Source organism: Tenrec ecaudatus, chromosome 10 (assembly GCF_050624435.1).
Source record: "Tenrec ecaudatus isolate mTenEca1 chromosome 10, mTenEca1.hap1, whole genome shotgun sequence".
Lineage (NCBI taxonomy): Eukaryota > Metazoa > Chordata > Mammalia > Afrosoricida > Tenrecidae > Tenrec > Tenrec ecaudatus.
Window position 1 is genome coordinate 59581679 of NC_134539.1, and position 13847 is coordinate 59595525.

Here is a 13847-nt window from a genome sequence, read left to right on the forward strand (position 1 = left end):
GTCTGGGACCCAGGAGCTGCGTCATAGAGCAGGAGGACCCCGTGGGATCTGAATGTCTCACGGGACTGAAAACCTCAGGGGCCCAAAGAGCCATCCGGGCTTGGGTCTGCAGGAGTGACTTCCTGTTCAACGTGAGGGCCTTCCCTGCTGGCCTTGGGTGTTGGCCGTTTTCAGGGGGGCAAGCTGTTTTCCATTCACCACCTGGTGGCCCCCAGCCTAAGACGTAGCCAGAGTAGATATACAAGGATGCTGTTAACAAAAGGTCAAGGTGAGGGTGGTGTTGAAAACTCAAACCCGCTGCCTTCCAATTGATTCCGACTCCTAGGGCCCCCTACAGGACGGAGCGCTGCCCGGGGGGCGCTGAGAGGGCCACTCTTCAGGGAGGCAGACTGCCTCATCTTCCTGTCATGGGGTGGCTGGGGGATTCGAACTGCTGACTTTTAGGTTAGCACCCCGACACTGTGACACCAGGGCTTTCCAAGGGAGGTGGCCTTAGGAGGGTGGAAGAGAGGGCCGTTGTTCCCAGAGGTGGAGTCCCCAGGAGCGCCTGTCCTTCCTCCTGAAATGTGCTCTGGGTGCAGCTGAGCCGTTCCATTCACGTAGGAGGCCCTTGCTCCCAGCTTCCCTGGGCAGGGAACCCCCCCCCCCCCACACACACACATCCTGCTCAGATGGCCAAGCACAGGGACTGTCACCGCCCTCACTTCTTGCTGGAATTGCTGCCACAGAGCCCGACAGGTGGCAAAACGCCAGGAATTGGCTCCAGAAGATAGTGTTGGAGGATTTTCCAAACTCCTGCCCCTGGCTCCTGCCCACCTCCCCCCACCTCCCCAAGAGCCCCCAGCTGGCTCGAGGCAATAATTAGCTTTCTCAGGCGAGCATTGACTATTACCAGAAGACAAAAACAAATGAAAAGGCACCATTTTTCTCACCAATTGACCCCGAATGAACCAGCCTTGTCCACCCTGGTGAAGTTGCTGTCAGACGCGATCAGGCAGAAGAAATCTTCAATACTTTGCTCGTGTTTAGAAGTGCGCAGGCAACGCTTCCTTTTATTTATTTATTTTTAACGAAGTTACCAAGACAACTGAGGCCAAGTAACAGAACCTTGACTTTACGCGCCATGTGAATCTAATAGAGTTGTTGAAGGCTGAGAGGCGGGAGCAGCGGCAGCAGCGCCTCCTGCAGTGGGAGGTGGTCTCAGCGCGTGGGCCCTCCCATCAGACCCGCCCCCATAGCCACAACCGCCTTGTTTCAGCACAGACACAACTCTTTCTCCACAGACCTTTATTAAGACGCTGCCAGGTGCCAACTCCCATGTTAGGCCCTTACATACACACTTTATGATCTTCACCTTACGACGGGCAGACAGAGGCCTTTAGCTGAGGGAACAGCAGATCCAGACCCAGGTCTGGCTCCAAAGCCCCGCCCTTTCTACCTCCCCCCCACCCCCACCCCCCAACACACACAGTGGCCTGTGGCCAAGTTGGGATTCCATGCCTCCTTTCTCCCTCTGATGGAAGAGATTCCTGCTGAGTGCTTCCATGGCCCAACTCCTTCTCTCTTCTCTAAGGCCTGATCCAAGCCAGGGAGCCCTGGGCAGGGGCGGACAGTGCCTCTGTGGCCCAGGACTAGGGTCCTGGTGGAGCTCTTAGCAAACATTGACTTTTCATTGGGGGCCACTTGGCGCATGTGTTCTGTTACGCTCAGGCTGCAGAGAGTACATTTACCCTGCTCTCTAAAGCAAATTGCCAGACTAAGAGTGGGGTGGGGGAGCAGGACTTTGCCATTCTACGCCAAAACTCGGTGGTGTGGGTGGGGTGGGGGTGATGCTTGTGTGTGGATGTCATGCTAGCAATGTCCTGTTGTAGCAGAATCAGGACATGGGGCGGCCGCACATGGAGGTAATTGGATGTGTTGACGGTTCTTCCAAGCTCCTTTGTCTTCAGGAACAGGCAAAAAAAAAAAAAAAAAGAGGAAGAAAATTGAGACTTATTTCCGGAGGAAGAAATTCATATGCCCTCTGGGGAAATTTCTCCCACCTTCATCAAACCAAATAGGAGATTGGCAAAATATCAGTCAAGGTGAGGTGGATTTAGGGGCTCATCTGCCTCCTGGAGGAGAGAGGGGCAGCTCCCTCAGCCACTGGGAAGGTGAGCTCCCTGACGGCTGAGCTCCAAGGGACGGTGTTGAAATGTCCAATATTTCAAGCCCAATTCTCAATGAGGGGACCGAGGAGGATAGGGCATTAATCAAGAAATGGAGCGGGGAAATTAAGATATTTCGGAGTGCTGCCTGCCAATCACAAGGCACACTCCCAGGGTGCAGGAAGTGGCAGGCACCCTTTGTCAGGCTGTGGTTGTGCGGCGCATGAAGGGAGTGGAGGTGGGGGCGGGGAGAGTTGGCCCTCTTGGCTTCCTGTGTCCTGACTGACACCACCTTTCCCCGGCAGGCATTGTTTTACATGTCTCAGGAAGCCAGCAGTCAGCCAGCCAGAGGATAATGCTAGCCCTGCAAAACAGCTCCTGCGTTCCCTTATTGCATCTCAAGTTCCCAAAGACCCGGCGATTTAAGAGGACCCAGCACCGCTTCTGTGGGGCTGAGGGGCCTGCAGAGTTCTGGGTGTGGGAGGGAGGATGAATATGGCAGGACGTTGTAAACTGAGAAGCAGGAACAGATGTGGCTAGGTGCATGTGGGAAAGACTCGGCTCTAGGAGGATGCAGACCACCACTGCCAACGTCTGGGTGCCTTTCCAGCCTAGTCTGGTCCCATCCCCACCCCTCCCACCCTCTGCTTACAGTTGCAGGATGCCGACTCCGAACGGAGCACCCTGAGAGAGGACAGGCCGATGCAGACTTGAGGAGACAGGCTGGATTGGGGTGCAGTCAGTTTCCAAGGCTCAATGGGAGGGGACAACGGCCAAGACCCCAGCACTGGCATTGAGGGACATGGGGGAAGCCAGCGTCCACTCAGGGTGACAAGTGTCCTGGGAGAGAACCGGCGGACTAAGGGACCAAGTGATTGCGTGGCTTGGCTTGGCAAGGATAGAGGTCCAAGCCGTGATGCTGATGGGGCTCTGCAGCTACCTGGGGACAAGCACAGCCACACTGCCTCCTCAGCAGGCAGAGGGGCCAGACCCCGGGAGCCCTCCCGGCACCATGGGAGCAAGTGGCGCGACCCCACGGGGTTTCAATGTTTTCACCGAGGCTCGTTCTGTTTGGACAGGTGAGCTGGGCCCTGGGAAGACAAAGGAGGGGTCATCCTGGACAGTGCCAGGGCACGGTGACACACGGGGTGCTGAGGGCAGGGATAAAGCACTGCTGGGTTAGGGGTCATGGGCGGGCGGTATACTGCAGGGAGTACCAAAGAGACTGCGTCCTGAGGTGTGGATTTGAGGGTGGGGCGAAAGGAAGGGAGTGATTTAAAGAGGCCCTGAGAGTCAGACTCAGGAGTTTGGGCCTTCTCGGCAAAGAGGCGAGTTTTGGGTTAAGCTGCGTGTCTATCACGAGGTGAGCGCCGTGGCTCTCCAGCCCCTTTGAGGTGGCTAGGGACGGAGCGGCAGGGAGACTGATGAAGTCCAGGAGAGACATGATGAGCCGGAGCTCAGGGCATGCACAGCGGCCTAGAGGAGGCTGGCGGCTGGGGTGGGGGAGTCCTGTCTCCAGGAGGCTCTGTCGCGGCATCGGGGGCAGGGTCGGTGACGGCAGCATTGCTAACAGGTACACAGAACCCAGCGGGTCTTTCTAAGTACTGCGTGCAGGCTCCCTGATGGCCAGGCTGGACAGAGTCCCTGCCCATAACAACAGAGAAGCTGCTGAGCGCATGGGGCCAGAAGAAAGGTCCTTCCAGAATCGGTAAAGAGGCTGTCCAGGGGCACACGGAAGGGGCCAGGCCGGCACGGCAGGGGAGGATGGGTTGGGACTAATGGCCCCATTCTACTGATCTAACCAGTTCCCGGGTGTGGACTGGACAACCAAGAAGACAGCAGAGTGAACGAGAAGACACCGAGCAGTGAAGCCCTGTGGCTGCAGGGAAGGTGCCCGCCAGCAGAGGGAGCAAGAGCAGGCGGGGGTGAGCCCTGGGCCCTGCAACGGAATGGACTCGGCTCTCTGCGGAGTGGCCCGTGGGCCTGGGCTCCCTTGCTGCGTCGGGCTCAGTTCCGACTGCCTGTAAGGCGGAGGCAAACTAACCCTCAGAATTTCTGAGGCTGTCATCCTGTACGGAAGTGGACAGCTCTCCCCCTCGGCGTAGCCGGGGGTTTCCAACCATCGGCTTTGGGGTTAGTAGCCCCACAGTTAGCAGACTGCCCCACCAGGACTTTCTGTTCTCTTGTAACCCCGACCCACAGGAGCCCTGGGGTCTCGTGGCTGCACACTGGGCTGTGCAGCACAAGGTCCACGGTTTGAGCCCCAGGGTGCTCTGTGAGAGAGACGGGGCTTTCTACTCCCGTGGAGCTCTGGTGGTGTAGTGGTTATGTGTTGGGCTGCGATCTTTATGGTCAGCAGTTCGAAACCACCAGCAGCTCCATGAGAGAAAGCTGGGGCTTTCTACTCCCATACACAGTTACCAGTTCAGAAACCCACAGGGGGTCACTATGAGTTGGCATTGACTAGATGGCAGTTGGTGACCCCCAACCAAACCCACTGCCACCGAGTCGGTTCCAACCCAGTGTGTTCCGGGGGGAGGTTGTAACTCTTTATGGGAGCAGACAGCCTCATCTTTCTCCCTTGGAGTGGCTGGTAGGTTTGAAGCATGCCGCGAGCTTCTAGTCTAGTGCTTTCCAAAGAACATTTGATTTATTCTTCTGCTTTTTCTGTCATTTCAGTTGCACTTTCTAATGGTGGGCCATCCACCAAAGGGGTGCCCACAGAAGGGTTTTCTGTGAGGAATCTGAACAGTGGGGGCAGGGCTCGCACCCGGCGGATAGTAGCACCCACTTCTGTAAATCCTTTCTGCTCCGTGGGGTTAAGAATAAGGTGGGGGGTGGAGGGGGGGGCGGGGAGAGCTGACTTTGCCCCGCACTGACCTCTGGTAGGACGGTGACCTTGTTTCCCTAACCACTGCAGAGGCTCTGTGTCCTCCGGGGGTGTGGGTGCCGCCGGGGTGCAGGCTCACTCAGGCCTGGCCTGCAGAGCAGGAGGACCTTCTGGGACAGACGGGGAGTGTGCCTCCGCTGATGGGGACCGCTCTCGGGCAGGAGTGCGCACTCTGCTCCAGAGCTGAAGTGTTGAACGCTCCAAATGGTGTGGTGACTGAGAGCTTTTTGTTTTTATAAATCCATTGTACCTGATTAGTTTTAAACCTGAACACTGCACTCCACGCCCCACTTTGGCACGTGGGTGCTTTCTGAGCAGCAACTTGACGAAGTTAGAGCTTTATTGAAAGCCGCTATTTCCTACTGCTGCTCCCAGCTGAGGAGAGCTGGGCTAGGGCGCTGTGAAATCCATTGGCGACGGTGACGGGAGGAGCAGGCTGGTGTCCTCCATGCCATTTCTAGCAGTGGGCCACTTGGGGACATGAATTGCCCTGCCCGAGGCCAGCAGGGCAGAGAGTCCCAGCTTCTCCACCGGAATAGGGGCTTCCATTTGGAGCCGGAGTGACCCAGGCATGTAGAGCTGAGGGCTCAGGAGTCTACAGGCAGCCATGGACCACGACCCGACTCCCACCAAGTGACCAAGCTCCCTGGGCTTTCCGTTCTGGAAGTGGCATTCCCTAGTTGCCCAGGGGGACAGGAGCGTCTAGCTGATGACCGTTCCAAAGTTCCTCCTGGCCTCTTGATGCTTGCAGTGTGTGTGTGTGTGTGTGCGCATGCGTGTGTGCATGCGTGTTTGGGGGAGGAGAGGGGGTAGGAGGGAAGAGGCTGCACTGCAGGGGGAGACAGGCCTTGCTCCTGGGGAGGGTGGGGTGGATGGGCAGAGGAGCCCCGGCTTGACTGCACCTTCCTCACATGGAGCTGGGGTTAGTACCCTTCTGTTGGAATCCCTGTGCGTTGGAACCGACTCCATGGCCGTGGGTATTGGAGTTTAAAAGCCCTGCTAAGCACGTCTTCCAGGCCCGGTGTTGGTCAGCTCCGTCTAGGCCTTAGAACCCTCCAGAGGGCACCTTCTGGGAAAGGGCACGCTACCCCCAAACTACAACAGTGTCTGGAAGGCTTGGCTCTGCAGGGGGCTTGCCATCCAAGGACCCGGCCATTTAGCAAGGTGCTCCTGTGGGCTGCTTCTAAGGCCCCCCGGGGGCGAGGGGGCTGTGGGAGGCACAGACAGGACGGGGAGAGGGCCCGTGGAAGGAGGAGTTTTCCTCACAGCAGGTCTGACAGCTGTGAGACCCTCGTTTGGGTCCTGACCATTATCCAGAGTTCATTCACAGCACCAGCCCCACACCCCCACTCCCAGCGCCTTACATAGTGCTGGGTATACAGGCGCCCCTGGCCACGAGACCTGGGGGCAGGGAGGCTGCCCAGGGGACCCCAGCTTTGGGGCCAAAGTCCAGTAATGCCCCATCAACTGATCTCTGGGGATCCCGCCAGCGCTGAGACTCGAAGAGCCTGACTTAGTGACTTCTTAATTAATTATTTCTTAATTAATAACAAACCAAACACTGCAGCAACAAGGCAAACTAATGAAATAAATGAGGCTAATCTGTTAAGTACACCCGAGTAGCACATGACTGGGACGGGAGGTCGCTGCGCGCCCACTTGATGGTTCCGCCGCGCTTTGCCCAGGCTGCAGGGGAGGCAGGCACCACAACGCACCCGGGCTCCTCCTGGGCTCCAGAGCCTCCAGACCTGCCCCTATGTGCCCCACACCTAACTGTCTCACCGGGGCGAGCCCAGGAGGGACGATGCCATCGGCCACGGGTTGGATGTGTCTTCTGTCCACCGAGGGTGCAAGCCTGGCAACGCGTGGGAACCTCAGTGGGACTTTCCAGCAGCCTGCCATTTCTCCGCCGCCAGCTCAGGGGTTCCTCCGAGGCCCTGGCAGGGCTCCCTCCTTGGAGAAGGGCAGAGAAGCCCTCAGGACAGAAGATATTTGGACTGGGAGAGCTTGTTGGCACCGTTTAGGCCGAGTGGCGAGGTGCCCTCCGAGGGGGTGGCTCCCTGGGGCGTGCTGCTGCCCGGGGGCCGGGTCCCCGCGGTGCCACTCCGACCGCACATCAGCCGCTTCTCATCCAGCAGAGACAGGTGGTATTCACACAGGTCGATCAGCGAGGCCACCTGCACGTGCAGCGGCCGCATCTTGAACTTCCTCTGGGCCAGGTAGAAGAAGGCTTCTACAAAAGCCTGCAGACACATCCCTGTGGGCAACGAGACAGGCGTTAGGGGGTGAGCAGGAGACCCCCCAGCTCTGCCCTGGAAGGGCCCAAGCCCAGCCCAGAGGCTGTCTGCAGGAGTCCGCTCCCCGGCCCCACAGTGGGAAAGGATGGTGATGGGATGAGGGCTAACTTCAGCGGTCAGCTCCGCTGGGCTGTGGTGACGAGTTGCGGGGCCAAACACTAGTCTAGATGTTGTTTGACACATGATTACCTTTTAAAGCACTTGATCTCATGTAAAGCGGAGTACTCTGCGACGTGGGTGGACGTCCTTCCATCAGTTGAAGGGTTAAGAGCAAGGACCAATGGGAGAGCTAAGCACAGGGGCTTTGAAGCAGGAAGGAATTCCACCTTGGGACAAGGTATGAAACACAGCCCAATCCTGCCCGAGCTCCGGTTCCCCGCCCCCTCGCAGTATGGACTGCGGTTTCCCAGCTCCCACAATCTCCGGAGCCAAGTCCTTAAAATCAGGCCCCAGCCTGGCACAGCACCTTTTGTGAGGTCAATGCTGTGAGGCCCTCCTTAGGGAGCAGGGAACGGACACGCAGCGCAGGTTAAGCGGCTTCTTAGGGCCACAGGGCTAGAGAATGGCGGCCTGGAAATTCAGGCTCTGACCCCTCATCTTATGTTATTTTCTCTAATCAAGGAGAGCTGCCTGGAAGGTTCTGCATCTCCATAATGTCCCAGTAAAGATGAGGAAGTGATGCCAACTCCCTGGGGAAGGCGACACCCAGGCTGGCCTGGGGTGGCTGGTTCCGGCTGCTGAGCGATGCCTTCCCAGTGTCCAGAAGTGTTACTCCCCCTTGCCTGTCCATGCAAGCTGAAGTCTGGTCTGGGGTTCGGTAAATACTGGGTTACATATGGACCCAGGGGTTCAGAGTTCTTTTTGCTTTGGGAATTTGAGCTAAGCAAAGAAGTTTGTTAAAATTTCCTTCCAAGTGCCTCAAAGAAGCTGTTTTTTGTTTTGTTTTTTGCTTAGTTTTTCCCAACCCCAGATGGCTTGCAAGTCCCTGGCTCTAGTTGTCCCTAACAGAGGCAGCCCGTGTGTAAAAGGCTCTGAATGCAAACAGAGGCCTGCTGGAGCAAAGACGTGGAAAACACAACCTCACTCTAACCCCAGACATTTCCTGCCCACCTCTGCTGGACCAGGGCTCCCCTACGGTGTGCTGGGAATGTGAGCATGTCTGTATGTCTGTCTCTGTGTGGAACTCAGCCATGGAGTTTACCTTTACAGGCCCAGACCCCAGCTCGAGCCCAGCCCCAGCCCTCTTCTTCCCACCTGGGTGATCTAAACAGCGCGACTTCCAGTGGGGTCTGACCACACACGGGATGTCCCTGGTCCGTGGCAAGACAGAGAGCCTGGACCAGAATGGAAACCCTCCCAGCCATCCATCACGTTGTTTAATTCAGCTGACACTGTTTGTAGCAAGTCTGTCTCTATGGAGGAAGCAGCTCGTTGTTTACATTCGGGCTCAGGCGGCTGATCCAGACTGTTCCAGCTCTGGGCTTGCACCTCAGAGGAGCACTGAACTCCAGGACGTGCCTTGAGGTCACATGTGCACCAATCACTGCATCTCGTTAAGATGCCGATTCTGGGGTGGGGTGTATTTCTCACATCCCGCTGAGGCCCATGCTGCCGGTCTGGTCCCCGGACAACGCTGAAGCAGGGAGAGGCGAGCCCTTCACTGCCACTTTCTACCCAACAAACGCTCACTTCATCCCCTTAAATTGGTAGCCAGCCATGATTAGAGCTTCCAGGTACAGAAGAAAATACAAGGGGGCTTCAACACAACTTCATGGAGAAACAGAATTCAAAGGTAATGGAATGTTTTCCACAAACTTTTTGAAGCCTTCTTATACAACAAAATCCTTCTGGGCAACACACACACACACACACACACACACACACACACACACACACACACACACACACCTACCCATCATGTCAATGCCTGCTGGTAACCCTACAGGACTCAGCAGAACGGCCCGTGGGTTTCTGAATCTGTAAGTCTTTGCGGGAGCAGAAAGCCTCACCTTTCTTCCTCTGAGCACTTGGTGGTTTCAGGTAGGGGCCTAATGTGTAACCCCGCACCAGCAGCGCTCTCCGTATCTGAGGGCAGGGCAGGAGAGGCGGCTCAGCCCCAGGTAACTAGGCTGCAGAGAAGGCCCACCGCCCACCAAAGAGCCCTGAATGCCGGTACAAGTGCGTGCAGCAGAGGGGGTGCCCCAGATGTTGGGGCGACGCTGTGGAGCCAGATACCTGTAACAGCCGCATCACATTTTCCTGTCTGGTGACTTCTCACTACTTTTTTATACTGATAGAAACTTTATAGATTCTTCTCATTTTTCTCTCTCTTTTTTTTTCATGTTTTATAAAATCAAGTAAAATCTTATGGGAGAGTCCATCTTCCAGACAGATAAAGGGGCCCTTCCCTGTTCAAGCTGTGTGTGTGTGGGGGGGGGGGGCTTGGACCCCCTGGGTGTTGGTAACTAGCAGAACTGCCGTATTGTCATGTTCTAGAATCCTGTGCAGCAGCGTCATTGTCATTTTACAGTAGCGGGGAGTGACAGCTGAGTCACAGTAAATGACAGAGCAGGACTAACCCTGGGTCTCAACATGAACTCAGTGTACCCTCAAAGAGAACAGACTGGCAGCAAACACGGGAGGCCAGGAGCTGGGAGGGAGGCTGTCTACACCGGGCCTCGGCGGAGGGAACTTCGGGGAGGGGGGGGTGAGGGCTGACAAGAGGGAAGGTCCCACACTGCACACCACAGCATCGGGCCTGCCAGAGAGCCCAGGAGACTCAGACCCCACCCTGGCCCCTTCTAACTCACTGCCCTCGAGTCCGACTGTAACTGTTTGTGGGAGTAGAAAGGCCACTCTCCCAAGGAGCTACTGACCACGTGGCTCGCAGACCAGCTCCTGCCATGACAGCACCAGGGCTCTTTTCAGGGAGGGGTGGTCAGCTTGAATTTGCTGAGAGATGACAGGGTGGCCTGCCTCTGTCGACATTCCCTCGGCTCCTTCATCTCTCTGGGGCTTCCAGGGGGTGGGAGGAGGAGGAGGAGGAGAGCAGGAGGAAGGAGTTCACTCAGAGGGTCCCAGGACTCCGGACGGAGAGGCAACGCCCACCTGAGCAGGTACTCAGGCAGAGCCGGGCCTTCACTTCCCGGTGGCTTATGAACACCTGCTGGCACGCGACCGGGAACGGATGCGTGGCATGAATTTACCCGGAAGCCTCGAGGACTCCTCTTCCCTCCCCTCTGTCCAGGAGTGCTGCTCCTGGCTGTCATGAGGACACACAGGGCTTTGCACTTGTGTGGCTTGCAATGACATCACTGTGTCAGGTGGCTGTGTCGTCTCAGCCATTCCTTTCAGGGCTGCACATGCTCCCTGATTCTCTTCATCCCAGGGGAACTGCCAGCAATGCAGCGTCTCCGGTTGCCCGGAACAGGGGCCTGCAACCTGCATTTTAACCGGCCCTCCGCGGCTGTTGGGGCCCGCTACTCACCCACGAGGAGAATTTCCTCGGGCTGCTCTCGGGCTGTCCCTCAGTGTGCGCCAGTGGCCGGCACCAGCGGCTCCCCTTTGAGAGCCCGGCCCTCCTCCTCGGTGTTCCTCTCTGAAGCCCATTTGCAGAGGATGGCCCAGTGGCAAAGGACTTGCCACCGCCAACAGAGAGAAGCGTGACTTGGGGCTAAAAACGCCTACATTCTAAGACACTCAATCAGAGAGCCAATAGAACCAGTCATTTTAAACAGACTCGTGATGGGGAGGAAGGGCCGTGAAATGGTTCCAACTGCACATTTAGTTCCTGAGACACGGCAGTCCTGGTTCTTGTGCAGTGCCACCCCGACCACCCGAGTGTGCGTGTGTGTGTGTGTGTGGGGGGGGAGCGGTCCTCTGACAGCCTCGGGGAGGCCTTGTCCTTTGCTAAGGGCATCTCTCTGGAGGCTGATGAGATCAGATTTGTTCTAGGAGACCAGGCCACTGATTTGGAAATCTTGTTCTGGAGGAGACGGAAAGCCAGTGGGGCATCCTGAGACCACAAGATGGCCATGGCCATTGGGCTGAGACCGGGTGGGGGGAGACACCTGTGAAAAGCAGGGACTGCTGCTTTAGTTCAGGTGAGACCAGGGAGGCTGTCAGGAAGTGGTGAGAGGCATCGCATCCAGATTCTGGCCAAGTCTGAAGGCAGTGCCCATACATTAATGGTTCGATGGTGGACTGGATGTAGCTGTGAGGATGTCAGTCACAGTCTTCATGAAGGAGGGCCTCTACCGCCAGGCCAGAGACTGGACTTCCCCTCCGGGCCAGCATTTTCAAACATTTTCAGCATAACCCGACCTGGCACTTGGCCAGAAGTGCCCAGGCATGGCTGTGTTTCTGAGTGGCTGGGTGGGTTTCTTTCCCACGGCTGAACGAGGCAGCCATGGGGCATGGGGGCGACTTTGGAAAGCACACTCCATCCGGGCCGTTTCCACCAAGGCTTCCAGGAGGTCAGCAAGGAGAGACGGGGAGAGAATGGTCGTTGACAAGCCTTGTGCTGGCCTGGAGCTGGCTGTGAGTGATCCCGGACCTTTAGCACCCCCTCCCATAGCTCCCATTCCCTCGGAAAGGCCACCTCCTCTGGGCTGCCGAGGCACCCAGCCCCTGGCGGGGGACATACACTCTCCCAGCACAAGCCAAGTTGCTGAGGTGGCGTGAATTGTTTGGTCCCCACTAGGCCATCCACTCCCGGTGACAAACCCTCCCAGGTCTGCTGACAGCTCGGCCTCAATGACCCGTCAGGGGGGAGGACAACAGTCAACAATTGCTGGGTCCTCGTCACGGGCCAGGCCACCGTAGGCAGAGGGGTCCATGTACATGAACTGAACTGGATGGGAGCGTTAGCATGACTCTCGCTTTACATTTAAGGCCACGGCCACTGAGCTGGCGGACCCCGAAGGCTCTTCTCTTCACGTCTTTCCTCCACGGCTGCTTCGAGCGAGAGCCTCTAAGGAGAGGGCCACGTTGGAGTGTTCCCTCCTGTCGTTCTGAACCAAGCATGGACGCCCCGGCGCAGCTGAGTGAGGGAGCCGGCCTCTGCCAACAGGCTCTCCCCACCTGCCTTCCACGAGTCAAGATAAGCCGAGGAGTATTTTGGGGAGACTTCGTTTGGGCTGATGGATGCCGTAGGAGAAAGCAGCCTTTAAAGCATTCCTGTTGCAGCCAGACGTGTGTCTCACGCCCGAGTCTGCCACTTGCATATTGGGATGCGGCCCCTGACAGACCACGGCCTCATTCTGTCAATCCACTGGGCAAGGGTGGGCCCACGGGGGCCTGCTGGCCCAGCGTCCTCTCCTCGCCCCGCCCCGCCCTCCCCTCCCAGGGAGGAAGCCCGCACACAAGACGTAATGAAAGCGCCGTAGCTGCTCTTCAATAATCCCATCCTCTATTCTGGAGCTTAAGGAGGGAAACCAGAAGAGTGCTCTGCGCACAGCACTTTCCAATTTACGGAGGAGCTCCTTTGTTTCCTCCCTCCGGCTCTCACAGTCACGTGGAGAAGAGGGCATTATTACATATTCCCGGGGGACAGTCTGGGAACATGAGCCCAGGGAAGCCAAGTGGCTTGTCAAGGTCACCTCGTAGCAAGTGGCTGGGGCGCTTACAGCCAGGCCCAGCTGACTCTCCGACCCCTGCGCTTCTTCCCGCAGCACGCCCTCTCTTAACATCTGACATTTGTGTATTATTTTGCAGTTTACAGCGCGCATTTGCATAGATGATGTAATTAAATCCAAATCATTGTTGGCAGCCAGGGACATTATTCCAGACTGACTGTGAGGGTGGTTCATTTTTTTTCTTTTCCTCTCTGTCTCAAAAATACCTGAGTGTCCTGGCTGTAATTCTAGTTTAAAGTACTGATGTGCTCAGCTAGGACAGCTACTTGCCAATTCCTTTTCCCCTTTCTCCAGCCTTTAGGTCTCTTTCTTATTACTCACCTAGAATAGATGTTTCTGTCTCCTAGTGAAATTCTAAATGTGCAAGTATACACGCTTCCTGCTTAGCATCACTCGTAGGAAATAAAGCCGAATGATCTTGACTAGAATTAGCTTAGTGATCCTGATCTGAGCAGTGAATGGTCCCCCGAAGATCCATCCACGGGGGCTTGCGTGGACCCCAGGGTGGTCTTCTAGCACTTGGAGGGCCCCTCGCAGCCTGGTTCCCTGTCTGTCACTGCAGAGTCCCACCAGACGTGACCATGGCCCCTCCAGTCTGAGCTTGGGGCGTCAAAGCACTCCTGGCATATCCCATCGGGCAGCATTCAAATGCCCGGAACTGTTAGTACCTTGGGTGTCCACAGAAGCAGATGCTGGTCCCAACTAAGTCACTTACTAGCAGTCTGTCTAGTCTTCGGCAAGTCACGAAGCCTCTCTCAGTCCCAGTCTCTTCATCTGTGATGTGGGACCAGGAATGCCTGCCTTCGTGTTCTTAGAAAGCACCGCCCAGAAGACTGGAATGCGGAGCTTCACCACCGGTGTACAATTGCCTTTGGGC

General features: G+C 56.7%; 1 protein-coding gene across 2 annotated transcripts in view; it reads right to left on the reverse strand.

The window, feature by feature from the left end:
• Nucleotides 1–1462: 1462 nt before the first annotated feature.
• TTLL11 (tubulin tyrosine ligase like 11) overlaps nt 1463–13847 on the reverse strand; it is a 281175-nt gene continuing 268790 nt past the window's right edge. For both annotated transcript variants that reach the window (XM_075560442.1, XM_075560441.1), the window contains one exon: nt 1463–7294. In XM_075560442.1, the coding sequence (XP_075416557.1) occupies nt 7014–7294 (281 nt within the window). In that variant the 3' untranslated portion in view covers nt 1463–7013. The remainder of the gene's footprint in view (nt 7295–13847) is intronic.